At 41.4% G+C, this 27,398-nt stretch overlaps 1 protein-coding gene across 1 annotated transcript; it reads right to left on the bottom strand.

The window, feature by feature from the left end:
- Positions 1-277: 277 nt before the first annotated feature.
- Positions 278-27,398, bottom strand: gcn1 (GCN1 activator of EIF2AK4). Its single transcript, XM_019885245.1, has 57 exons — positions 27,322-27,398; positions 26,598-26,700; positions 26,413-26,476; positions 26,188-26,319; positions 25,153-25,261; positions 24,722-24,820; positions 24,487-24,621; positions 24,222-24,399; positions 24,052-24,126; positions 23,756-23,884; positions 23,600-23,650; positions 23,416-23,514; positions 22,435-22,608; positions 22,205-22,357; positions 22,014-22,106; positions 21,850-21,925; positions 20,290-20,449; positions 19,985-20,174; positions 19,748-19,872; positions 19,363-19,541; positions 19,188-19,281; positions 19,002-19,115; positions 18,708-18,906; positions 18,469-18,621; positions 17,672-17,850; positions 17,492-17,572; positions 16,976-17,119; positions 16,664-16,788; positions 16,251-16,440; positions 16,082-16,152; positions 15,806-15,971; positions 15,496-15,690; positions 14,698-14,944; positions 14,043-14,164; positions 13,800-13,914; positions 13,529-13,708; positions 11,926-12,146; positions 11,748-11,816; positions 11,523-11,661; positions 11,243-11,439; positions 10,992-11,134; positions 10,779-10,896; positions 10,420-10,635; positions 10,087-10,251; positions 9,838-9,999; positions 9,654-9,746; positions 9,432-9,575; positions 9,072-9,341; positions 8,858-8,971; positions 8,314-8,544; positions 8,031-8,224; positions 6,743-6,857; positions 6,084-6,180; positions 4,983-5,131; positions 3,184-3,294; positions 1,776-1,997; positions 278-1,681 (listed from the first exon to the last, which is right to left on the bottom strand). Exons 1-57 carry the CDS (start codon positions 27,337-27,339, stop codon positions 1,556-1,558), a joined length of 8,013 nt encoding a protein of 2,670 aa, XP_019740804.1. The 5' UTR covers positions 27,340-27,398; the 3' UTR covers positions 278-1,555.

The following is a 27,398-nucleotide window of genomic DNA, read 5'->3' as shown; positions in this document are numbered from 1 at the left end:
AGAACAGTACAATCCACAATTGCGCCCACAAAGTTGGAAACAGAAATTCAATGCGACATTTAAGATACAGGAGTAATTTGGCAAAATGATTTATTGACTACATAAACCGCATTCAGATTGAGACACTGGTTGTGTGTCCCAACAATTAGACTCTTGCCACTTTAATTTACTGTTCATTTTCATACTGAAGCTGAATGCCAGAGTAGTTATGAAAGAGCATGCGAAACCCTTAAATGTCCTTGAGTATAAATGTTTCAAAATAATTCACTCTACTGTATGAAATCAAGATTTTTTTTTTATTTTGTATTGCCTTTTTACAACCATATCAATGGGATAAGAATCTTTGCTGTTGTAGACACCACCGCTCCAAATGTTTTACATAAATCAATCAGCAACCAGAAACATAAGGGATCTGTGCCACATGCCATCACTGTGGCATCTCAAATCATTTTAGTAAATATTTAACAAGAATGAAAATTCTGAACAGAATTGGCCTCATTCCCATCACAAAACTGAAAAATTATTTGTAAAAAGTTTTAAATTAAAATGTCTTATTTGGGGTTTAAATGGCGTTAAAACAATTACCGTAACTAAGATTTGCTGGAAGGGGATTTACGAATGAAATCCTCACCAAAAGTTGTTTGTCAGCATAGGAACTTGTGGCACATTCAAATACAGTTTTTGTATCTGTCTCTGTAAGATGAGGGATGATGGAACGATATCTAAACGTCATGACACAATATCACGATATGAACCTCACAATAAAAGCACGATATTGTGGGGAGATTGGTGACATAAAAAAAAAAAGACATGATACCGTATAAAACTCAATATTGAATATTGAAAAAAACGATGGAGAAAAAAAAGCCCAATATTCTGTTTTTGCACATGATAGTAGTGACACAAAAATTGGCTTGGCGAGTTATTTTGGTGTCATGAGTATCAATTGGTTCAGCGGCGCAAAGCATCATGCTCTATGTAGTTCACAATGCTGTGATCACCTGAATCGGGGAGAAAGTAACATCTTTTGATGGAGATGCGCTGCTTTCAATATAACATGACAACAATATCGTGGCAATTTGAATGTCGCGTTACAGTTCCATCCCTATGTAAGACACTGCCACATTGGACCATTTTGGGGCTGAAAAATACTTCTTGGGTCCAGGTCAACTATAACCACAATAATACATTGTAAAACATTTTGAAAGCTGAATAAATGTAAATTGAAAGTCTGCCAAATCAGAAAACGCCGTAAAGATGGGAAAAAAAAAGTCGAATAAAGCTGAGATTGATGCTACTGCAAAGTCATGTTCTCAAATTGTTTATCTGCTGACAAAAGGGGCAGCTATAAAAAGTTGAGTGTGAACTACAGGTCTGAGCTTGCATTTTTTTTTTTTTTTTTTTTTTTTAGTCAGCTGGCAAGTATCCTGAGTTCCTGTGCTGGAAAACAGAGCAACATGAGCTGATTGTGTCTGGAGCTCATACGGTGGAGATCACATCAGGTGATCCATTTTTTTTGGCTGACATTATTCAATAGCACAGTGCAGCAGTTCAATCACGTTAGTATGGTATCATCTATCTCTTCATTGGAGTCCTGCTGACTGGCAATCTTCTTCAAAGAGCGGCGATGACACTCGGACAAAAGGTCGTTACTTGCGGAGTCCAGAATGGCTGTAATCATCTGAAATGCAAAACGTAATAAAAAGTACATGAGTGTCTTCTTGTGTCAATGATTTCCATCTATAACGCACCATACTGTCCGTCAGTAGTCTAACCTGCATGCATTCCTCTCCCTTGCGCAGTCGCAATAGGTTGACGATGGTGTGCTCGCTCTGGGCTCTGACGCTGGTGTTCTTGTCTTTAGTGTTGTCCAACAGAGTCTTCAACAGAGGCTTAATGTGATTTGCCTCCATAGCAGGTGCCGCAGGCTCTTTGAAGACCCACCACAGCACCCGTTCTGACACCAGCCTGATGTCACTGGACTGGTTCTGAAGACACTGCGGGGGTCACACAGACAGCAGGTGTCACAAGGAACACGAATCTTCCAACATACATGCTATGTTAATACAGCAGGTTCATTATGGGAATGTGTTAATGATTTGTAAAAAAGTAAAGAGGGCGTAGCACTCAGAACTGTCTTTCAAGAACTTGTATGCTACACTATGAGGGGTTAATAATTCAATTCATTTCCAATTTGTTTGTATAGCTCCTTGTCATACTAAATGCAACTCAAAGTGCTTTACAGTAAAAAAACAATTATAAAACCGACCAACAAACAAAGACCTACCTCACCCACTGAAATAAGATATTATCCCCCCCCCCCCCAAAAAAAATCATCCATTGAAATTCAATTCATGATTCCCAAAATGTGCAGCGTGTCTAAAAGGGCTTCTGATAATACAGGTCTCGAGATTGTTGTTGAATTTGAAAAGTTGTTAAGTTTGAAGTGAGTTGGGAAGCTTCATTCTGACCAAAGTAGTCCCATGTCAATCATCTTGTGGCATCTGTAGGCAATTCAAAACCCCTATATGGGGGAGGCATCAATTACGCGTGGGTTTTGGCGTTTGGGGGCAGGGCTCGGTCAAATGTGGTCAGGTTGTTTTATGGGCATCAAGACTGGATTTGCACTTCATTGTTCAAGTGAGACAAGTGGCACAGTTCGGATATGCGCCATTGTACACGTGGGGGAAGTGGGGGACAAAACAAAAAAACAAGCATGGAATCGGATATACAGTAAATATATCCCGAAAATGCTTCGCAAATTTCCCCACTTCCCCAAGGTTCCATAAAAGCCTCTTCCAAATGTGGATAAAGAGCAGATTCATGTTGGATATCTGCCAACGGGTCTACATCATAAAATGACAGATTGCATATACTCTGTGAATCCAAGCCTGACGTCACTGAGGTAGGTCGACGTGGGTCTCATAAAACAACACAAGTCAGCTCAGGCCAACTAAAACTTTAACATATGCGTAATTTGTAATAAAAATGTGTTGTCGCTGCCTGGTGTTGGCAGGTGTAGTGTTGCCAGTGAATGTGAAAACAGCTTCACTTGAAAAATCAACACAATCAATGGATACTGTAAAGGCATTAAATTGGGCGCTTGGACCTGTCGTGTAAATCCAACCGAAAAGACTGGCATCATTAACAAATTGATGACTGATTATGTATTGCAGAACAAACCTTGACAAACTGCGTGATGAAGCGCTGGGAAACATTACTGCCTCCATCTACGCTGAGCTGATATCGCATCAGGAATCCCATCCCTCTGATCCCACTGGTGGCAATGGGAATCTGAAAGAGGAGCCAGGTCAAATTATCCACTCATACGCTGACTACTTTTACATGCAGTCAACAGTCAGGTTAAGTTTAAAATCCCGTTTCCTGAAAAATTCAGAATAACATGCGTGAGCAGATAAAGTTCCTCCCACATTTGAATAACCCGATTTAAACAACGAAGCAAGTACGTCGTGAAGCAAATAGATGTCATATCCGCTGCTTACTTTCTATCGTCAATAAAACACATTTTCATGTCACTCAACACAGGAATAAAATACTTGGTTTCCTCCTCGCTCCAAAAGAGTGCATTTCTGCAGCTTCGCTTCGCCATAATTGTTTACCTCTGCTTGTGTATTTCCGACGGATTTATGCACACGTGAATGTGTGTATACACGTGTCATTTTCACCGGAGACAGAAAACAACGTGAAAATGCGGCGGGGAAATCAAATACAGTATTCAAGTTTAGACTTGCTATGGCGAGAATGCAGCGCAGACGAGTACTTCCTGTGAATAGAGCAACAGCATCCGCAAAGTGCCTCCTTTGCAAGAGACAACCCGATCGAGTAGACATAATCCAATACTCAGGTTAGAAAAGGGATAAACAAAGAATATTATTGTGTTTTTTAAAAAACCTGAATTAGAGCATATTCGGGCTTTTGCATGTGTTTAGATGGCCTCTAAAACCCCGAATACTGCCAACATTCGGGTTTGAAAAAGGTTATGGATTTTATGTAAACATAGTCACTGTGGTTGTCAATACAAGATATTTTCTAAATATCAATATAAAAATAAATCACATTTTTGCATACTGGAAATATTGTAACGAAAAAAAATCACAAATGTTCAGCTGATATAAAATATGCATCACCAAAATAAAACATTTCTGATCCCTAATTCCATAACTACATAAGCACTGCAGTAATAGTACGACTTTCTCTTTTGCCATGGATACCAAATGCATCCTGAAAATTACTTTGACTTGTTGATGAGAACAAGAAAAAAGGGTTGTGAACAAGGTCATTATAGTTCATGAAAATTACCAAAATAAACTGGTCTTGAAAATAAAAAGACATGACAAACAAGAGTGCTTTTAAAAAAATGATCACTGAAACAACAATAAAACTTTCTAAAGATAACTAATTGCGAAAGTCATTTTTTTTGTCTTTGTCAAATAATATACATTTTAAATGTGATTATTTTGCTGTGTGGCTAGCCGTTCAGAAAAAGAAGGCCAAACAGTTGTGTGAGAATGGTATTTTACTTAACTTTATTACATAATGCTAAGTGAGCTTTCATTTTTATTTATTTATTTTTTAAAAATGTTTACTGAACAAATAGTCCATATACAGAAATGACTCTTTTTTCCCCCAATTAATATTGCATTGGACAAATCCTCCAGGTTTATTAAAAAATAAAAAATACCAGTGTACTTAAAAAAACAAAACAAAAAAACCCCACCAACTTATATGAAGCATTTTCAAACAAATAAAACCAAACCCGCAATACAAAACTCATAAAAAAAATTCTACCCAAATATAAACTAACAATAATGAAAAAAAACAACTATTATAACCCTTGGTTGTGACTATATTTAATGCTTAATTTTCTTTTTAAAAGAAACAAACATTCAAAAAGACAATCAGAACAGCAGTAGGCAAAGAACAGATGTCTCTCTGACACACGCGGCAAACTTTCTGCTCACCCTATCAGCAGTGGCGTTGTTCAAAATGGTCTCCATCACGGTGTTGCAGTATTCCTTCCCGCACAGCTTTTCAGGGGCACACTTGACAGCTATGGCTAGCGCCAAGCTACGACCGTGACGCACCATCCAGTCCACTCCTGACATATCCGCTGCAACCAAGGACAAGCAGGAATTAGGGAATTAGATCTCTCAAAAATATTGCTGATGAAGGAAGACACGATAAGCACCAGACAGGGACCACTCCCTGACATACAAAGAACTTCATCTCTAAATTTAGATGTATCGTTTCAACAACAGACTGCCTACTGTACAGTTCGCTACTCACAAAGTCACCTATTTGCGTTTTTTTTTTTTTTTCTGGGGGGGAATAAACACCAGCGACATCAGTGGAAGAGTCTAACGTCACCAGGGACGAAGAAAGGAATACAGTCGATGTCCAAAGTCAAAGTCAGGTTGATCGCAGTCTTTGATGCGAGGGGCACTGGTCCGCTGCCAGTTCTTTGCACAGCTCAACCTGCACGTCGACAAAGACAAACGGTGTCGTGTGCTCCTTTCAGTGCGTGAGAAGAGGCGAGAGTTGGAGCAGGACAACTTGTGGCTGTTTCACCATGACAACACGCCTGCTCACAATGTCCTCGGCCAATTTCTGGCTGACAAGAACATCACTGTGCTGGAGCAAACTTTACTCGCATGGCTCAGTCCGAGCCCTCCCCACACCCTCATTACCAAGCTTCGAGGTAAACTAATTTTAATAATGTGAACAACATTAAGATGGCTGTGAAGAATGGAGCTAGAGAGAATCCTGGAAGAATCATATCTGGAGTCCAAGACATGGCAAAGACGGCTGGGAAAACGTGTGACTTTCCAAAGGGATTGCTTCAATAGGAAAAACTTGGCTGACATATCTTATACGTACGTGTACGCGTAAACACACAGACAGATGCACGCGCGCACACGCACTGTCGGCACATGAGATAATCATGTTATGTTTTGTTCTTTCAGAAAAAAAAATATGTTAGGCTAGAAATACATCAAAGCGAACAAACACCTTAATAGACAAACTCAGAGAAAATTAACTTTGCATTTACAGTGGATACCAACCCAAGATGTGCTGAAGCAGCACACTCTTCAGCTCCTCCTCTGACAGAAAAGGGCAGAGCTCACCAACACAGCCAGCTGAAGCCATCCTAGTTGCATCCTATTTGAGCAAGCACACATAAGGAGATGAGAGGGCAGACAGACATGAGAATCCTTCCAAAGCAAATGGCCTTCAACCTTCTGTATCTTTGAATTGCATCCCACACAGAGGGATCATACATGCTGGCATGCAAGGAGGAGACTTGAGTGACGTGGCGTGCAAAAGGGAGACCACATCCCCTGAGCTGATATTCAGGGGTTCTGTGCCCTGCAGACTCTCGTCTTCCCCAACTACTTGTAATTTCTTTTGGTCCTCATCGAGACTTGAACAGTCACCCTTTAGTTTCAAAGCCCAAGATGAGCTACTGCTGCCCTATTTACTGATCAAGAGACTTAAAACCACCTCTTTTGCAAACCACATCCTCTCTCACAGCTTCCGTTTCAGCAGTGCCAACAGAAAAAGACCAATACCAGAAAACAGTGTTCTGAAATGCTTCTATGGTTACACTTCATTTGACTGAATTGGTAAATTAGAAGGTAAAGGCTTTTCACCAGAACCCCCCCCCCCCTTCCCCAATCCTGTTTCATGCTTCAAGTAATCTGCTCTGCTCCCAATGTCATACCTCATCATGTCCCAGCATGCCTAGTAATGTGGTGGTGATGTTCTTGCGGATGTTTGGATCCACCTTTGACCCAGCCCCTTGAATGACGAATCTTAAAGCTTGCAGCATTGTCTCCCTGTCAAAGACAAAGTGTGATAACAACTGTAAAACACAGCACCAAAACATAAGAACCATAAATCGTTGGTGTTGGTTCTATTTGTGTGAGAAATGCGGTGTTACCTAAAAATAGATTTTTAAAGGAAAACAGACATTCACTTATTAAATTGTCTGGCAGCAAATTTACAGTTCAGAAACAAAAGTCAAATAATAAAGGTTCTGGCTAGTTTGATATGTGACGTTTTTGGTAGTTATAGGATTTAATTAAATTTTCCTTCCCTTCGGCAAAGCATCTAGAAAATGTCAGTTTATTGTCGGTTTTGGCTTCAAAGCTTGGTTTGCTGTTCTATTTCAGGTTGAGTGTGCTGAAGGTGTGAACAACAGGTTACATTGCTGAATAATTCTGCTGTAAATTAGCGTAATTACGCCAAAGAACCCGCAAAGAAATTTACTGATTGAATAGTAATCCCAATAGAAACGTAGCAGACAATTAACTGCTTCTATAATGGAGCCCAAAAATATCTGCAGCTAACAAAATGGTTCCTGCATATTCATAAGATATAATTAATGCTGAATATGAGGGTTGGTGTTAAGTTGTACCGCTCCTTAGTAGCCACTTACTGTACAACTGTCATATTGCAGTGACATTTTAACTTGACTTGACAGCAATTTACTGAGTAGTTGCCCAATACCAGGCATTAATTTAAACCACAACACTGACTCAGAAATTACACTTGACGTTACGTTTACTTAACCTTGCATGAATGAATACTCGTCAACACATTTTTAAAAATTGTTTTCATCAGAAATCCACGTATACCTTTCTCGATAATTTTTTTTGCGCCAATTTTGAATCAGGGTTCCCACTCTTTCATTTATCAACAACAGCCAGAAACGCCGCTGGCTACTCTGGGCCCTAGCTCACCTAAGATGAACTGAGGCAAAGTGCAAAAGTGTTCTGTGGTCGGACAAGGCCACATTTCAAATTGTTTTTTCAAATTAAAGTGAAACCACACAAAAATCCTCCCTGGCAAACAAGGCAAATGACTATACAGTACATCCAAAGTATTCATGTAGAGTACAGTAACACTGGTAACCGGCCATCCAAATAATGTCGCTGTAGGAACTATTTGTCACATATTAGGAATCAATGAATACTTAAGTGGCGGTGACCCCCAATAATTGCACACACCTGACTCCAGAGTCCTCTGCATTGCGAATGGCAGAGAGTTGCTCTGTGAAGAGCGGGTCAACCTTGCTGTGGATAGAAACCAGTTGGCCCAGGGCTTCAGCCGCCCTCAACCGCACGGCACGGCTTGAATCTTGCAGGGCCTTTAGGAAGGTGGTCTGCAGCTGTGGCAGGAAGGGCTTCAACGCGATACCCACCTGGAAGATGGAACACCAAACGCGAGAGTCAAGCTCCGCATCTCATCTCGATGAAGCGCTGATTCCAAGAGGAGAACCTTTTAACAGACCTTTGCTAGCAGAAGGGTAAGAGTCTCCAATAGAGCTGTCTTCACTGTCCAGGCAAAACGGTCACCCAAGATGCGAATAAGGGGCCCAGTGATGTTGACCACAGAGGGGCGCAAAGCCTCAGGGGATGTCAATTTAATAACCCCTCCTAATGCTTTGGCTGCTTCTTCTTTCTGCTCAGGACTACCAGTAAGGACACCTTCTCTCAGGACAGGCAGGATGCAAGTAACACCCTGTAAAAGCACAAAGATGATGTGTAAGGGTAAGAGTTGGTTCCATTTTCCTCAATTTCAATGCATTTTTGTATTGTATTCGTACAAATTTAAACTACATGTTCTCTGAAGTCCATGGGGGTACAACATTTACTAAATATATGCCAATTTTTCAATCCATATACTATTCTACCTGCCTTGGCTCGAAAAAGGTTGGGAAGCACTGGTCTCCACGATAGCAAAAGAAAATTAAACTTGGGGAGATCGTGTACATTTTCAACATCACTGACGTATTCTACTTGACTATTGAGTGTGCGACAGAAAACAGTCTTACCTTTTTGGGCAGACAGAAACCAGGCAGGTGTTGACCTTTTACATCAGCGGCTGCTGATCTAATGTCTCGATGAAGGTCATCAATTAGAGCCAGCTGGCTGCTTGCGTCCAGTTTCTTTGAGGGGAAAAAAAAAAAAAAAAGAAAAGCAAACAGTTAGCCGATAAATGACTCCAGCGGTGGAATATATTGGAAACATTCATTCACATGAACACACCTTAGTGATGGAGTTGATTGTGTCCCAACTCTGAGACAGAACCTCTGGGTTGGTGTCATTCAGAAGGTGGATGAGGCCTGACAGCAGGTTACGTGTATGGGCACTATAGTCTAGGCGTGTGCGGGCAAAATAGGCATTGAGCATAGTAACAGCGGCCTGTCGGAGGCCAGCATCTGAGTTTCGAGTCGCCTCCAACAGATCATCGATGATGATGCGTTGGCCCACTTCATCGTCCACAGAGAGGATCACTGTTTGACAACTGCATAATTCCTGATGCAAAAAAAATCCCAATTAAAACAATGTAAAAACAAAACAACAACCAAAAAAACAATAGCATCAACATAACTTGTGAAGTGTTACCTGAGATTCATCCTCTGTTCCTAGTTTTCCTTTAAGTGAGGAGAGGAGGGCGGGGAGAATGACGCCTAGGTGGCGGGTCAGGGCCTCACCGGCCACAGCTGACAGGAAGGCCAAAACACGAGTGTTCACAGGAGGCGCAGTCAGCTGAGAGAACAGGATTTGGTTTAGTCAGTCACATTATTGCTCTTCCTCTTCCGGGTAGTTATAATCATCAACTGCTACCTTTGGCACCAAATAGGGCAGCACTGATCGGCTCTTAACTGCCATGACTTGCTTCAACCCATCCAAAGCAAACTCTGCTGTGTCCTCATCATCCTGGAAAAAGATTTAGCACAAAAAAAAGTGAATAGCCCGTAGCAAGTCTGCGATAAATCTGGTTAGAATGTTTACATTTTTAGTGACTTACAAGCTGTTTCAGCAGAGTAGGCAGGATGTCATCCAGCGCCTGGTGACCAATGGTTACATGGAGCTGCTCAAATGTTTTGGCTGCAGCCTCTCTAACTTCTTCCAGTGGGTCACAAAGAGCCTTCCTTACAGTGGGGACCAGAGACTCTGAGAAGACCAGCACCTATGAAATAATAACATAATGTCAGTCTTATTTAATGGTGATGATCTGCTTGACCCAGAATGAGGAAAATGCATTTGAATGACTGACCGCGTCTTTGCTGGTGGACTTGATGATCTCACTGAGGCCAATGCAGACGCCCTGCCTTTCATCACTCTTGTCAGAACGTAGACCCTGTTCCAGGATGGGAATAATCTCCGGAAGAATCTTCTCACCCAGCTTTCTCACCAGATCACCCAGTGTCCGAGCAGCGATCTGAAATCATGCAGATACATAAATTGTGTAAAAAAATAAATAAATAAATAAATTTTAAAAAAAACTAAACTAAACCAAAAAAAGCACGGTGTAGTTAACTTTTCCAAACAGAAAAAAGGTAAAAAAAAAAAAAAACAAACAAAAAGAGAATAATCATCAAGTACATACTGTTCTCTTGTCAGGCCAAGTGGAGGCCAAGAAGCCGAGCAGGAGGGTGAAGAGGGTTGGGAGGATTTCTCGAAGGGTTCGTGGTGTGTTGGATACCACTATCTTCCACACGTGTAGAGATGCCTGGCGGACTACCAGCTGGGTGTCCGAACGGCCCATGTAGAGGCCGGAAAGCACACGGTTACGCCGCTCAGCCCCAAGAGCTGAAATGATAGCCTAGAAGTGAGACAATTAAAGTTAACCACAGGCAAACACTTCAAATGTTTCCCCTTTTGATACGAAACACGTTACACTGATTCCATCTTAAAATTGCTCTATTACCAGAAATAATTATCTGGTTCCAAAAAAAAAGTTCTTACTTTATTTGATGCAGCAGTTCCAAAGTTGTCATCTTCTGATGCAGTCTCTGTGGTCATCTTTCCGGTCACCCCAGAGATATGGAACAGCAGATCTCCAAGCAACTGGACAGAACTGAACCTATAAGGGAACACAAACATGGCCACACAATTAAATGGAGATTCAAGCTACGTCCACCCAATCTCCACACTTTACTGAGACTAAGTCTTGCCGACCTGATTCTCCAGAGGTCATCAAACAGCCCTTGCTCTAGTTCAGGAAGCAAGAGTGCAATTGCAGTCTCTGCATACATACTGATGATGCGCTGGCCAGCTCGTAGCGCAGTGTCTCTCACATATTCATTTTCATCAGCCAGGGCCTGGTGATTCAGACCGCAAATGTCAAGATCATCTATTCAAATAACAACACTAAAATCATTGTGCAATGATTGAATCACTCCGAACATTCCAAGCAGAGAAGCAATTACCTTTAGGATACAGGGGATGATGGGCCCGACATAGGGAGTGAATTTGTCTCCAAATGTGAGAGGCAGGTAGATGAACATCATGATGTAGCCATCTCTCACATGGGATGCTATATCCACCTTACTCGCAGTCTGTACCACATCTGGCATTAGTTTGTCCAGCTTCTCAACTCCAAGGCCGGCCATCACCTCAGCCAGTCCTGAATACACCAGAAATTGAATTCTGTCAGCAATTTGAGTTATTTTACTTCAAACAAATGAAATGATCAGCAATGTTAGTCACCTTGGGCTGCCCCAGAACGATCTACTGAGCTCTGCTCAGAGGCCAGCGTCTCCATGAGCCACGGCAGAAGGTCATCAAAGCAGGATTCACCCATTCCCTTCACCATGGCGCCCAGGGCTTTGGCTGACACCGTACGCACCTAGAGAATAGCATCTACGGTATCAGCTTCAGACACACGGACACACACTATTGCCGCTTTATTTGTCAATCAATCACTATTCCCACCTCAGGCACTGGGTCCAACAAGGAAGTCTTCAGTCCAGGGATAACACTAGGTAAGTATGGTGACAGATCCTAGCACACAACATAAACATACCACAGTGGTTCATTGGCCCACAGAAGAAAGTGCTTGACAAGCTAAACAAAATGTGATACAGCCTTGTTGTATTGCGGAGAGCAGTACCTTCTGGTCGGTAAGGGAGTACATATTGCCAATAATCTGAGCGGCCATCTTGCGAGTGTCAGTGGAACGATCCTGGAAGGCTCTCTGGACGATGGGCATGATCAGAGCGAGGGAAGGGGCATCAATGAAATGTACAAACTTGGTGTCCAGAAGGGTTTGAAGACATGTCTGGGTCCTTCGGGATGGATCAGTCAGAGCATCCAGCAGAACGGGCGTTATAGCTGAGAAAGAGATCATGACAGTCACCATGAATGAGATCTTATGACATACAATCAGAGATGATCCATACAGAGTACTCAATTTGAACACTTTTGGGTGTCCTGCTAACTGCAGAGAGTTCTACCTATCAACCTAAAGGGATGCGAGACTTCAAGAAAAAAGGTCAAAATCTAGTTTCAAAGAATATAAGGATTTCTCATCTGCACAAGTCTCGTGAAATATGTTGTCAGCTGTTAAGCCATTTCTCTGGACAAGTAAGCCACCATGTTGCTCCTTGTGACCAGATGCTGATCTTGTAACAGCAATGGACTTTGGTTACAATACAATTCAAGACATCTTTATTGACATCGTGCTTTCACAACAGCTGCAACAAAAGCGCTTTACAGAACATTTAACATAAAATAACAATAATACAGGTTGCTTAAAAGTCCCCTCAGTAAAGAAAAGTGGAGTTCATTAAAGGGAACTTACTGGAAATTAACATAAGAGACATTTTTGATTGAAATCGAGCAACCCGGATAAAGTTTCTGTCATTGTTGGTAGGAACATGTAAACTCTACACAGAAGGCTCCGAGTTGGAACCGAATTGGCAACATAAAACTGGTGTTTTATGTTATTTATAGAAATATAGAAAACTGCATGACTAAACCAATGAATCAACTTTCAATCAAGTAATTTTAGACATAATCTGTCTTAATTTGAATCTGCAAAAAACTAAAATGTTGAGCAGTCAAAATCAGAGCTACTTTTGAGGATTGCAGAACTAGCTGCTGAAAATTTGTTTGTGCACAGTGGTCCCTCGTTTATTGCGGCATTACATTTCCAAAATAACTCACGAGAGGTGAAATCCACGTTTTTTTTAACAATTATCCAATGTTTAAAGTCTGTAAACTTCACCATAAACATTTTTTCACATTTCTATCGTTTAAACATGCTCAAAGTTAAAACATTTGCAAGGAAAATAGGATACAGTATTATTATTATTATTATGTTGATTGTTGTACTTACGATTATTATTGTTAATATTATTTTACAATGAAACAAAGGTCAGCATCTGCTTTAACACTCCTGTTATGTTGTGGGGCAAACAGTTAAATCGAGCAAAGAAAAAGGGATTCAATTTAGTTAGGACCCAGAATATAATGCGGATTCGAATGCTGTAAAAAAACATCATGAAATTACGCAGTACAATATAAAGAAAGTCAATTAGGACACAATGCGGGTTGTTTGCTGTAAAAAAACAAAATTGTACTTGGGAGAAAAAAAATCTGTGATACAGCGAGTCTACGAAAGGTGAACTGCAATATAGCGAGTGACCGCTGTATTTCAACATGGACACATAACCAAAAATAAATACATTGATAAAAAAATAAACACCTCTCACCAAGAATTTCGGGGTTACGGATGACTGAGCCAATTTGTCTGAGAGCCTGCTGACCAGCTTTTTGCACCTTCACATGGGAGTCAGTCAACACTTCGGTCAGTTTGGGAACAATATTTGGCAGACAGGAAGATAACTGCTTAGGTGCACAGAAAGCCATGGCACCAAGTAACTCCACAGAGCCTGTAAAAGCAGATTTGGAATATTGGATGGATGAAAATGCCCATGCTTTCACAAGACTCATGGCTTGTTTTTGTGTGTTGTCCATGCAGACCCGCTTTAGTCCGCCACGACTCCTCTTCCAGGGCCACGAGCAGAGAAGGCAGAACTAGTTTTACACCGTGTGCACTTAAGTTCCTCATCACTGCCTTAGCGCAGTCATCAGCAGCCTGGTGCAGGGACAAGGGAACATTACAAACAAAGTCACATAAACCATCCATTTGAGCACGTTGTGAAACTGATTTGAGAACTGGAAGTTTAACGAAAAGAAACACTAGAAATTGATCGTCTTGCTCACCTCCCTTACATACTGATTTCCGTCTCCAAAGCACAGCAGGAGGTGTGGCAGCACATGAACAACATATGGCTCAAACAGTTTGCCCAACATGTTGCACAGCATCTCGAAAGCAAAAAGTGCCCCTGAAAGAGATGAAACATCAATATTCTAAAAGTGCAACAATGAATCCATTAATAGACTACTAAGTGATCAACAAATTAATTGACATTCTGATAACCGATTCATCGTTTAGAGATGTGGTTCTTAACACCAGAGAAACATCTTTATCGGCCAAGTATTTAGAACACACAAGGAATTTGTCTCCGGTAATACAGGCTACACTAATGTCATCAATAACAAGAAACTACGATAAACAAGAAGAATGGAACAGGACAGAACAGAAGACTAGATATGCCAATGTGCTCAGGCAGCCTGAATAAGCGAAGTGCTTCTGTGGCAGCCACAAATGCTGAAGACTAATTTTCTAAAAAGAAAAAAAACATCAGAAAAATAACGATCAAAAGAAGCCACAATAATAAAAGCTGTGGACCATTTCTTGAACTTGTGCTCTTTATGCGGTGTCTGATGTAAGACCCGAAACACCCTATGACCCCGGGAACATCACTGACGATGTGTCCAGGTCCCACCACAAGGTGTATTCAAGTACAGTCCTCACCTTCCCTTCGTCTGAAATTTTTCTTGTCCTGAATGGCATCAGTCAGCGTTGCCATGATGTCCTGCTGTTTGAGAGCCAGGATACCAAGTCCTTTGACCAGGCCAGCAAGCCCATAGGCAGCTCCCTTCCTCTCGGCATACTTGTCACTCTCCAGCAGCAGCTGCAGCAGATTCCTTACTATCCCCGCAGCATCTTCTTTGATGGCAGGCACTAAAGGAGGCAAACAGCTGGCCACTGACTCTTGAACCTACACGGGGAAGGACAGCAAAAACATTATATATTGGAGCACAATATGGCTCTTTAATTAGATTCAAAAGCAATGGATGATTATTTTCTTCGAGTAGCTTGTACTATAAAGTCTCAGTGTGTTGCCCTGGAAGCGAGTGGGGACCTTCAGGGAGCACGCTGATCAAAGAGTAAATTTAGTCATAACGGAGTCCTTCTGTTGTGAAGACCATGAAGAGTGTAAATTAACACAAGAGACAATAAATATGCAGGTAGATCATGCGTCTGATTCACTAATCCACCCCATGGTGGAGAATGCAAAGGCCAAAGTGGATGGCTGGAGATTGGTGAACAATTTAGGCAACAAAAAAATCTGAGAGGCATGCTTGTCCACAATTCATTCCTTGTTTCAAGAAGGAACAAGAAATGCACATTGTTGATGACCACAATGCATCTCACTGTTTATGTGAGCACCGTTAAACTGCTCACCATCACTTCGTGTTTTGGGTGACACTAAATTTAAGCCAAAATAATTTCGGCATCAAAGCTGAAAAAAGAGCCAATGTTTCTTACTTGCTGTGCTGGTGTAGAAAGAGCTGTGATAAGCTTGGCCACAATGGGTTTGACCTTTGGGTCATTTTTGTCCAGATGTTTGGCCAAGGAGCCCATAAGAATGACCACACTTTGACGGACAGCGTCATAGCTGGCGTCCTGGGGCGCATTTTTCAGAAACTCTTCAAACACAGGAAGCAGGGAGCTAACATTGTCCTGTAACACACATCACATTTAGAGACTCGTTAACTTTGAAGAAACACAAATGACTGTATGATATTATATGCACTGAAAATGACAAGGAATGGTGGAAAAAAGGAGCGGGCCGCACCTTTCCATGTGTGTTGAGGGCTGAGAGTGCTGCCTCCAACATGCAGCGCCGTACGTCAGTATGACGGTCATTCAGAGCATCAGGAACAAAGAACAGGAAGAGGGGAGTCACCTGAGATTCGTCTAAGTACTGGGACAACTTGTTCAGCGTGAGAGCAATTCCACACCTAGAGCCATGAGTGACAAACAATCTCAGTGCAAAATGAATGAGTGCGAGTTGGACAGTTTAATTTCTACGCATCGCATCCATACGACATTGAGTTTTCTTCTCTCTGACCTTGCTTCCCATTGATCCGGTGGAGATTCCGAGATCACTCTGCCCAGGGTATCCAGCACAGGTGGTGGTCTCTTTAATGAAGATAAATAAAGGTTTGTTTGGTTTGGTTCAGAAGCAAACAGCTGCCACAAATAATGTTCTAGATAATTGGTATAGTGGGGGCGCTCACATAAAGTTTTTGGTGGTAGAGCTCAGTTAGCTGTCCAAGGACTGGCGCAGATTGGTCTCTATAGTGAGAAACAGCACTTGACAGTGCTTCAGCTGCAGCAGAGCGAACAGCCTCTTCGTGATGAGTGATGTCACCAATTAGTAGGGAGCAGAGCTCTGGGACCAACTCCAGATCAAGAGACTGCCAGAGTCTAAGAGGACCAAAACATTTTGCTTACACTTTGGCTTCTCAAAATCGCCCATTTAAAACAATGCTGAATTTGTTTTCACGGCCACTTAAAAGACACGGTAGTACTCCTTTAGACTTCTTTCACTGGTAAGTACTTGTATCATCCATTGGGATAAAAAGTATTTAACGTCAGTATTCCAAAAACAAACAGAAAAATAATATACATAAAAACTCATCGTATATACTTTTCAGCAAACGCTCGTCCTTCTTCTTCAACATCAAACCTAGCGATCCAGAGCCTGCGCAGCAAACTCAGTCCACTCTGCTCTGTACTGTCTGTCGACAGAGCAAACTCCATTTCTGACAATCCCTGTACACCAGGGGGGAAAAAAACAAACAAAAAAACCCAAACTATATAAATTGGTTTTCATTCAAGATATCATTTGTTCAATTCTGTTGGGCTGCTTTGTGAATAATTGAACTACTAAACTCAAAGTGAAATAGAACAGTAAACAGTTAAAATAACAATAATAATAATTGGGTTATTGGAAACTCACTCTGAGAGCAGCATCACGGACAGAGAAGCAAGGTGAAAGGAGGGCGTTGAGCAGGACATCTATCTCTGACTGCTCTGCTACTGTGCAGCCCTCACCTCCCCCGGCACTGCCACAAAGTGCTGTTAGACACTGAGACGCCAACACCTAATAAAGAGTTGGAAGGGCATGTCAAACTATGCCACACAAACCGCACAGTCCACAATTCCAACAATACAGAAAAAATATGGTCATATTTGGCATAAATATTGAATAAATGTCAACACATGTACAGAATTTGACTAATGAAGGCAAAGTTTTACACACACAGACTCAACTATGACACTTGACAACAACAAATTTCACATGCATATGACAGGTGGGTTTTTCAGTTGCCATTTTGTGAAGCTTTTTGTCCGAAGTCGAAGACAGATCTAGAATACGTCTTGTTTTGGCTCCCTTTAAACTGTAAGCTGTCTCTCTCTTAGTACACATAATTAATTAGGCATTTAAGACAATGCTTGAATTGGCAAAGTTTACCTGAAGTCTTGGTGTCGCAGTGGAAATAACTCTGGTCAGCATCATCAGCATGTCAACACGTGGAAGCAGTTCAGGGCCATTCTGAAAAGATCAAAAAGAAATTTAGAAGCAGTCAAAACGGTATGCAAGAAGAACCAAAATAGATCCTGTTTTGAATGTCAGTATGAAAAGAAATTCTACCTCGTCTATAACGGTTGCCTCATCTGTCTGAGCCCGAAGCTGACAATGCTCATGGATGATTTGCAAAGATCTAGTCATCAAGCTCTCGGTCTCCTCTGTACTGCCTGAAGACTCCCTGAGTGTAGCATTCAGGAAAGGGAAGCAAAAGCAAAAAGCAGGGGCAGGCAGTGGGGTCACACCTGGAAGAGAAAAAAATACAGTACAAATAAGACAGGTAGGAACTACCAAAATCACAGCCATTGTTACAACTAGGTTTCTGCAGGGTTCGATTCCATCTCCGGCCTTCCTGTGTGGAGTTTGCATGTTCTCCCCGTGCCTGTGTGGGTTTTCTCCGGGTACTCCGGTTTCCTCCCACATTCCAAAGACATGCATGGCAGATGAATGGAGCACTCTAAATTGTCTCTTGTGTGAGCACAGATGGTTGTGTATATGTGCCTGCCCTGCGATTGGCTGGCAACCAGTTCAGGGTGTCCCCCGCCTACTGCCCGAAGACTGCTGGGATAGGCTCCAGCGGGCCCCGCGACCCTTGTGAGGATAAGTGGATCAGAAAATGGATGGATGGATATATATCAAGGATGGTAGTCCGCCGGGTCACCTTTTACAGTGCCCCATAGATGAGGTGCCTGTCTCAGATGATTATTCGGCATTTTGCTGTGTGCATAATAAAGCATATGGACTGTTTACAGCGGCTCATTGTGGCACTGCTTAACATTCCACAGGCCTTTCGTAAATGCATTTGCATTATAAGCACATATTCTAGACAGGATTTGACAGACAATGATCATGCATCTCCTTACCACTCGTCTTGCCAGCTTTCTGAGGGACAGTGTGGTGATGTAGCAGCTGCACAGTACGGGTAACTGCTTTGTCCAGGTCCTCCTGCTCCCAGGCCACATCCATTTTACACTCAGGCTTCAGCAATCGTAAAGTCACATGTCCCACAAGAACACCTTGGAAAAAAAGCACAAATCACAATACTGTGGCGTCAAATTGAACGGTGCTGTCTACGGAAACCACTATCACGCAAGTTGTGTACCGAGATGATGGAGGTGCTTGGGTATGAGGCACACTCCAATGTCCAAGAAGATCTGCTGGACACGTGGAGCAGTCAGCGGGGAGCGCAACAGGGGCAACAGAACCTGGAGGACTGAGGGTAGCTCTCGGGTAATCTGAGCTGGTCTCTCTTTGAGAACAGCCACTAGGAGGCCTACGACACTTTGGAACTCTATATTGAGCTGGGGAAAATGAGAACCAAGTCAACAGTCTACAAGGTGAAAAGAACAAAAGTCACATACTGGGTATTTTGAAAGAAAACGGTTTGCTTCATTACCCCATGAAGTCTTTTCCGTATAGTTTGCTCTTTCTCACGTTGCAATTCAATCATTTCCTTCTGTTTGCTGGTGAGCTGCACGTCATCCTTGATGCCCCTTTTCTTCTTAATCTCCTGTGAAATCACATTTAAATTTAGATCCAGGTATGACACTTAAAACAGCATAGAAAATTGACTTTAAACTACCTCCTGTAACTCAAGTCCAAATATCTGTTCCTTGTAGGAGTAGACTTTGTTCTCTTTCTTGATATTGCCCTTCTTGGTGTTCTCTTTCTGTGCACTGGGAAAAGAGTGATGGAAAGATGGACATCATTAAAAATACAATCGGCCAATGACATGACAGACTCAATGTATCTTTTACTTTTCAATGATGGAGTTGTCATAAAGTTCCCCCTCGGGAGTCAGCATGATAGCGTACTCCTCCCTGGTGACATGAACTAGAGCAGGTTGGGAAAGCTCCTTTGTTATGTGACTGATTACGCGAGGCAACAGCTTGTCTGGAGAATGGCTGCAGAGGGCACCAACAGCATTTTTCACTGCCTGAAGAAAAATGAATCACAATTTCCCTCAGGACATATAATTTCGTTTAATTGATGTTATTTATTATATGTTATTGGGAATTTCTCCATTGTGAGACAAATAAAGGTTTTCTTATCTTATGTATTTATGGCCCTTTAAACAATATTTTTTCTTGATATCATTCATTTTTCTGTATAAACAAAATTAGGGCAACACTAGAGATTCACCTGGTTATCAGTGTTGACCTCCAACAAATGCGGTAGAATAGCCTCCAGATTATTTTCGATGAATTCTTCTGCTTTTATGTTCATGGAGGAGAGCAGGAATGGCCACAGATCACTTCGAGCTTCCACTTAGAAAGATACATAAAGAATAGAAAGGATGTAAAACACATGGGAGCATATAAAAGGCAAGAAAGTTGCCAAATGGACAGCTGTGTAAAATGTAACAGGCCCTTCTTGTACCTAGGGATGGATGATGAGCAACAATGACAATCTCCATAGCCAAGTTCTCTGATTCATTAGGGTCTCCCCATTGACTGGCCGAGGCGCAAATGGCATGCAGTGCATCCAACAGGACACGTGGGCGAACGTAGGTGCGACCAAGCTCGGTCAGCTCTCCAGACTCTAACACCAAGACATCCTGAGGCATAACCTGATAAAACACAACCAAAAGCATGTCAGACTTTTTCTATGCATTTATCAAAGCAAAGCAAGATTTTTTTTTTTTTTTAATAAGCAATGTTGTTTCGAAAATTTGTGGTCCGCACTTTGTGTTTGTTGATGACAGCTCGAAGTTCGCCGAGAAGGCCCTGGGCAAGGTTGGAGCCACCCAAGGAAGAGAGCAGCTTTCTGATTGTCTGTTTTGCTCGCTTCCTCACACGCCAGCTCTGAGACAACAGGACCGCCACTGTGGCACTGTGGTACATCCTGCAAGATTGGTTGGATGCAACAAAGATGCAATGTTACTCTTTTCTTTGAGAATTGCAGGAAAAGAAAGATGCAGTCACTGGTAAGGCTTTGGATTCAATTAGTTAGGTCTGATTCGCTGCCAGCCCAGTTAAAATTGATCTTCTTGACATTTAATGCCGTCAATGGCAGTGAATGAGCTAAGTCATTCCAAATTGCCACCTCAATGTTGGACCCGTGCTCCTTTTCATTTTTTAGAGAGAGCGCGGCGCCACAACATGCACTTTCTGCTAATGTGCTTGCTGCTTGCATTGCGACAAGCAAGATGGGGTGCCAAGTGTCAGAGGAACATTAGGTATTGTATTTATGTGTGTGGGAGACACCACACTTTAGTATTAATCAACCTCTGAAAATATTTGAAGGATTGCCACAATATTATGGATTTTATGGACAGTAAAGCGGTTTTATCATTTAACTGTAGTAAGTGCCGATGGAGAGGAAGATGTTATGCTCATAAAATCCAAACTATTAAAGCAACTTGTCTTAATATTTGCAGCAGTTGAAGTTGACTAAGTAGAGATGCTTGCAGACATTTTGGTGAAGACTGACTGCAGTTTTATGACATTGAGTGACGTGAAGCTTGTTGACATTAAGAGTCCTGGTCATGCCGTTACCATACAGTGGGAAGTAGGAGCCAAACACCTGGCTTCTATGTCTACTTGAAGCTAAAAAGGACTACGTCGAACCTCTTTTACCAGAACACAAGCAACTTTATAACTAAGTAGGTAGTGATAGGCCTCTAAGCTTTTGAAGCGAAATAATTCAGAATGTAGTTAAACATGTGATTGTACGTTGTCGCTGGCCTCTTTTTTATGTCTTACACCGTTACATTAGCAGGAAGAGGGATTGAAATGTTTTCTCTTCTAAGCTGCAACAATTGGCATTCCCACATTGGTAAACTTTGTAATTGTCATAGAAAGTGGATTCGCGCAGTTTCCATGGAAACAAAATGCTATTTTCTAATTTCGCTATACAGGAAATCGAGCACCCATTTCACACAAAGGCTAATGGCACGTAGGAATATGGTGGAGAGGGGGTCCTTTGTTTATGTCAGTACCAACATACGAGTTATTGCTTTTCATTTAATTGTTTTATATTCATGTTTTTCCACACAAATACTATATATTGATTGTAATTATGACTCTAATACCATAGAAGATTGTAAGGGATTAAAAAAAAAAAAAAATCAATACTTTGTGTCTATTATTCTTCAACAAAAGTTGGTTGCGACTTCAAAGACTTGTAAGAATAGGCAAAAAAATGAGACCCAGAATCTCAAAGTTGATAACCACTGCTTAAGCAGATGCAGAAATAAAAGTCAAGGAGACACTCATTCATTATGCTTTAGTGCACAAACTCACTGAGCTTTGCTGGTATTAAGCCTGTGGGCATGATCCAAGAAAAGTCTTTCGCAGAGCAGCAGCACAGTCAGCTGAGCTAAAGACAAACCAACAGAGAGAAACAATGCTTTACACGTTGAATTTATTTATGGGAATAACACAAGAGATTATAACAAAAGCCTCACTTTCATCACTGGACTGGCAGATGAACTTCTCGGTAGTGAAAAGTGGCTTCTTGTCATCCAAGATTAAGTTCCAAAAGCCGGAGAATTTTGCTTCTGTAGAAAGTGTGTCAACAACTGTCAAACCTACAGCCAACAGTTTTTAACCAGTTCTCCTGAATAAGGTATGTGATTACTAAAAATGTGAACATCACCTGGCACTGTTTCAAGCAGGGAAAGTCGACTCAAAAGAACCGAAGCCGCCACTCCTTCAGAAAGAAGAGCATGCTGGGAGTTTTGCGCTGCAGCTTTTTCCACTGTTTGGAGCAGCAAGGGAATAAGCTGTAACGCCTGGGCCAGAGTGTCACCTAAAAAAGGGTCAAATCAAGTGTGATATCAGAATCTATACATTGTAAAGTTTTTTTTTCGCCTTGTGTGAACTGACCTTTGAAGGCCCCGAGCATGGCCTGGATGTAGGCGTGGCGAACCAGAGAGGTGGAAGTTTTGAGCATGAATGCCTTTTGGAACCAATCTAGCAGAGCGCTGGGAATCTGCACAGTAAGGCGACTGCTCCATTGGGAGAGCACTGACACCCCGTGCACCAAGGTGCCCTCGTGAACTAAATTGAGCAGGTAGCAAAAAGTTCATTTAAATGGGGGGAGCGGGGGGGTTATGTCTCAAGCATTTCTCAAATTGTACTTAGCTGTTGTATAGGCATGTATGTGTGTGTGTGTGTGTGTCTCTTCAATGGCACAGTCCCAAAGTAGCAATCCATAAAATGTACATTTGCTTATCATTGTGATTTAAGGGCAAGCAGTTTTAAATATATCAATAAAAGAACAAAATAACTTAATGAAGTAGGTCCTCGGTGTTCGATGGAGTTATGTTCCTATGGCAGTGACAGATCCACTTTTTAATTTTTTTATAATGAAATGCACTGTTTCATCACAAACAAATCTGCACTAACACAGGCGTAAAGTCACAATCACAAGTTGCACAAATTTGCATGAAAACGTTTCTCTGCAAAATTTCTTTAAAAGTAACAGAGTGTGTTTTTATGCCACGAGGCAATGAATTCTAAACTGCTGCGCAAATTAGTTGCGTGTTGCTCGGCACTGCTGTAAACCAACGGCCCACGGAAACTGTTCATGAAAACCAAACGTTCAAACTCCAAATTCCACTGAACATCTGAGTAAGCATTTGAAACCACTGAATTATTAAATTAAATCATATTGTGGCAAATTAGAATGAAAGTCATTTGCATCGCTGTCCACGATGTGAAAGTGTACACAACACTGGCATGGCAATTTCCTGATGATGATTAAGCAAATATTTACAGCATGAGCTCCAAGGACTTTGACCTCACTTAACCAGAGTGACAAAGAGGGGTGGAGGAGGGAAAAAAAAATCAATAAATCAAGGATACCTTCTTGCTGCAAATAAGGGATGAACATCACTGTGACTGCAGAGCTCAAAGTTTGACTTGAGCCTCCTGACACTGCATGGTGGCTGCAGCTGCCAATCCCTAAAAATCAGAAACATTTATAAGCCACAGGTTCGTTCTCCCTTCTTTACTTGATGAGGATTTCACAATAGAAGATGTCTCATACCTGACAAAACACTCATTTTTTGGGTGACAACTGTTAGCTTTCCTTCAGATCCTGTAATCATGTACGTTGCAAAATTACAACATTATTACTGTATTATAACTATGTCAAATATAAAACCACAAAGAGAATCATTGAGATGGCTAATATCTATTTCACCTCCAAGAATCTTGAATAGGTGTGTGACAATGTCCTGTACAGCATTGCTGTCACTGCACTGTCGGGCCAAGTTCTGCAGTGCCTGGATTGCTTCGTCCATTAGCTGGGCATTGTTGGCTTTCAGTTGGCCTTCAAAACAAACAAACAAAAAAAGAGAGAGACAGACGTTACTGGTAACCATGTTTTTTTCGCATGTTTCAAATACATCTAGGTAAAATGTATGTGGACAAATGTTCAAAAAAAAAAAAAAAAAAAAAGAAGACACCCATGTTTAAATTTTGATTAAAATCCCTTACTTGCTATAGCCTTTCCAATATCCATGGCATACTGACTGAGATCAATAGTCAGGGCAGACAGCAGGCACGAAATTGCTGGTGAGAGATTAATTAGGAGACACTCCATTAGGAATTGAGGAATAAGAGAGTGTGTATTAGTCAGAGCCATGACAATCCAAAAAGCAGCTCACCCTGCATAGCATTCTCTGGACTTCGCAGCATTGTCTTCTGAATGCTGGGGAGAAGTAGCTCCTTGAATTCAGAGTGAGAGACGTGGCGCAACAAGGAGCCGCTTTTGTCGAGAATGTGTTGATGCGTTTTTGTCTTACTCATTAAGACCATCTTTATGTACAGGTCCAACATGGCCCCCTGCAAGGTTGTGAGTCTCGATTTATTTAGCGGTAAGTATAACAAAACACTGAATCTACAGTCCATAATATGATGCTAACAACTTACCTTATGCTTGTCAATTGTAGCTTTGTCCTTCTGAGATGTGCAAAAGTCCAAACACACACCCAGCATAGCTAGCGTTGTAGGGCTTGGGTCCAGACTCAACAGGGCGCTGATGTACTGATCAACCAAACCCGGATTCTGGGAAAGAAGCCAAAATGTCAGATCTCAGCGGAACCCAGTGTGTACACGTCAGTGGAATTGATGATGTCTGACTCTTGTCTATGAGTCTTCTACTCACTCCCTCACAAAGATGAGTGAGATTCTTCAGGCTTGATTTCTGAGCAGTAGATTTGGCTCCACCCACTACTTCGGCCACAAGCAGGCTCTGAACGTGAACCTGAGTGACAGCAACCACCACGTCAACTCAAGTGACGTTACATTTGCCCGTTAATGTGACAATGCAAATCCATTCACAGAAATACATTTCAGTCAACTGCCGCGATATTGTGGTTTATCTTTCACAAAAGAAAAATTTGAAAAGTGTGTTTGTATTATGTCGAATTGTGTTTTAATAAGTATTTAAATGTGTTTCAAGTGTGTTGGAAGGGTAAACCTTTTAAAATCACAGATCGATTTAGATCGTGAGTGGATCTAAAATATATCCCCCGCGATAAATGACAAACAATTAAACTGTATATAAATGACAAATATAAAACTTTAGGTATTTACCATTTTATTCCAGGTTGGTCCTTGTCTTTTCTCTGGTGCAGAAAAGACAGCAGGGACTAAAAGGCAGGTCCAAGACAAGCCAATGAAGGCAGCAGAGCCTGTACTTTTCCTGAAAATCAAAGTATGAGTATGAAGAAATAAACCAGGCATCATTCAGCCATTGAAACTCCAAGGTAAAACTTGTTAACATCAGATTTTCTTGCCTGGAGAAAAAGTCAGGTGACTGATATAACATCTGTATCGCTCAATAGCTACTTGTTACTAAGGCACCAAACTTTATAAGGAAGCACATCTGTCAATGGATTGCAGCTCTGCCAAATGAATTCGGCATCTTTTGAAGCTAAAGTCTTCCCTTCGAGTCCGTGTGATGGGGTTACTTGTAAATCCTTCTCCTTCAGCCAGAGACTGTTACACCCGCGCTGCAAGAAGGAGAGATACCGCCACTCATTCCTACCGACTGCTGTCAGGCTGCTGAATAAACATACGTGAAAACCTGTAACCATTGTAAATAGCACAGCCACCTTATGCTGTGTTTTCTATGCTATTGCTAATTTATTATATTTATTCTACAAATATATTGCTAATGCTATATTTTATATTGTACTTAGATTGAACTGTGTACAGTTCTTTTCTGAAACATTTATTTTGTGCAATGAAACACTTTGTTTTTTTCTCCCCCCCAATTTTGCTGCTGTAGACTGCAAATTTCCCTCGTGTGGGACAAATGAGGGTTATCTTATCTTAAATCGATGTAACATTGTATTATGTAATAAAAAATAATGGATAACGATTGGAAGACTTTTTGTCATTCATTTTCAAGAGTCAAAATAAACTTGGACAGGAGTTCATTATGCATATAGGTTGCCTACAATCCAATGACGTAAGATCCAGCATGTGAGCTATTGAGTAACAGAATGACACAGTGCCGAGTCTTCTGACACAGTATCAATACAGTTTGCTCAATGTGCCACAATGCTTCATGAGGCCTCATCTACCGATCACAATCAATCAAAATCAGTTATATGACATACATACCCTGGCTCTCCATTTTTACTGACAACTCCACTGTTGAGAAGGCAGTGGAGGAGGCTCATAACCAGAATGTCAGGCTGGCGTTCAGCCAGCTGAGCAATGGCGGAGAGGATCTCTCTGCGGGATGCAGCATCCCTGACAAATACAGAAAAGAAGAAAAACAGTAAAAACTAAGAATTCAATGTGCGTGTCTTTCATAAGACCGCACATTAACACACACACACGTACCTATATCTGTGAGGAGTGAGGCAGAAGAGCTTGCAAAGGCCTTTGATGGCAGGCTCTGGTAACTCTAAAATAAAACAGTAGCCCAAATCACAAACCATCAGTGGTGACTGGATCTCTTTCTAACACAACTAAATCTAAACTAAAATTACAAACACACACAAAAAAAAAAGCACCCACAGACTTACCTTTACCCTTTAAACATTGTCTCAGCTCTCCGAAAATCTCCTTACGCTCTTTCACACTGGCTGTAGTCACTTTTAGTGCAAATTTCTTCAGAGTCTCGGAAACCTTGAAGAAAAATAACATTAGGCATACCAAATCAAATAACGCGTTGGTAGTGTACACTTGAAAAATCAGTCACACGATGATTTAATCATTCAATCGAAGTTCATTCTGAAGGCTTCGCTATAAAATCAAGTAGTAATCGCCAGAGAGGGAGTTTAAAATTAAAAACAACTCCTATTTTTGCATCGAGGGGCTAAATAATGCCAAGCTCTAACAAATAACGAGGGCATGCTTAACGTTATCATCTATTCGGCAGTGGTTTGTGTGATCTATACAAGTGAAAATCAGCTCACTGGTGTCCATCTATTTAGATAATGCTCCAAAAAGATATCATTAACTTCCTCTCCAGATTGTATTTGTTTTTTAATCTTAAAAAAAAAAAACGTTGCCTCGCCGGCATTAATTGCCCAAGGCAGCTGTTTATAGAAGGCATTCTCAGGCTACGTAGCACTTCGCTATTAGCTATAAGGCTAAATAAATTCTGACCACGTGTCTCTTTCAGAGTTCACACACTCCTCTAAATTGTGATGATATTATTGGAACTATAACGAATGTGGTGGATGAATGACATAGAACTCATTGTGAAATCTTTTACCGTGTTGCAAAGAAGCCAACCACACATACCTGCATGTCGGCTGCCATGTTGCCGGTCTTACCAGCGGAAGAACATGGTGATGTCACTACCGGATGAGGACTCGCAG

The sequence above is a fragment of the Hippocampus comes genome, unplaced genomic scaffold (assembly GCF_001891065.2).
Source record: "Hippocampus comes isolate QL1 unplaced genomic scaffold, H_comes_QL1_v1.1 scaffold45, whole genome shotgun sequence".
Classification (NCBI taxonomy): Eukaryota; Metazoa; Chordata; class Actinopteri; order Syngnathiformes; family Syngnathidae; genus Hippocampus; species Hippocampus comes.
This window is presented reverse-complemented; position numbering and strand designations above follow the sequence as displayed.

Coding starts and splice junctions, on each gene's coding strand:
- gcn1 (XM_019885245.1), bottom strand. Junction 12,147..13,528: donor CCGTAACCCCGAAATTCTTG/GTGAGAGGTGTT, acceptor TCTCTTTCTCAG/CTATAACGCCCGTTCTGCTG. Junction 8,225..8,313: donor TTACCCTTCTGCTAGCAAAG/GTCTGTTAAAAG, acceptor TCCATCTTCCAG/GTGGGTATCGCGTTGAAGCC.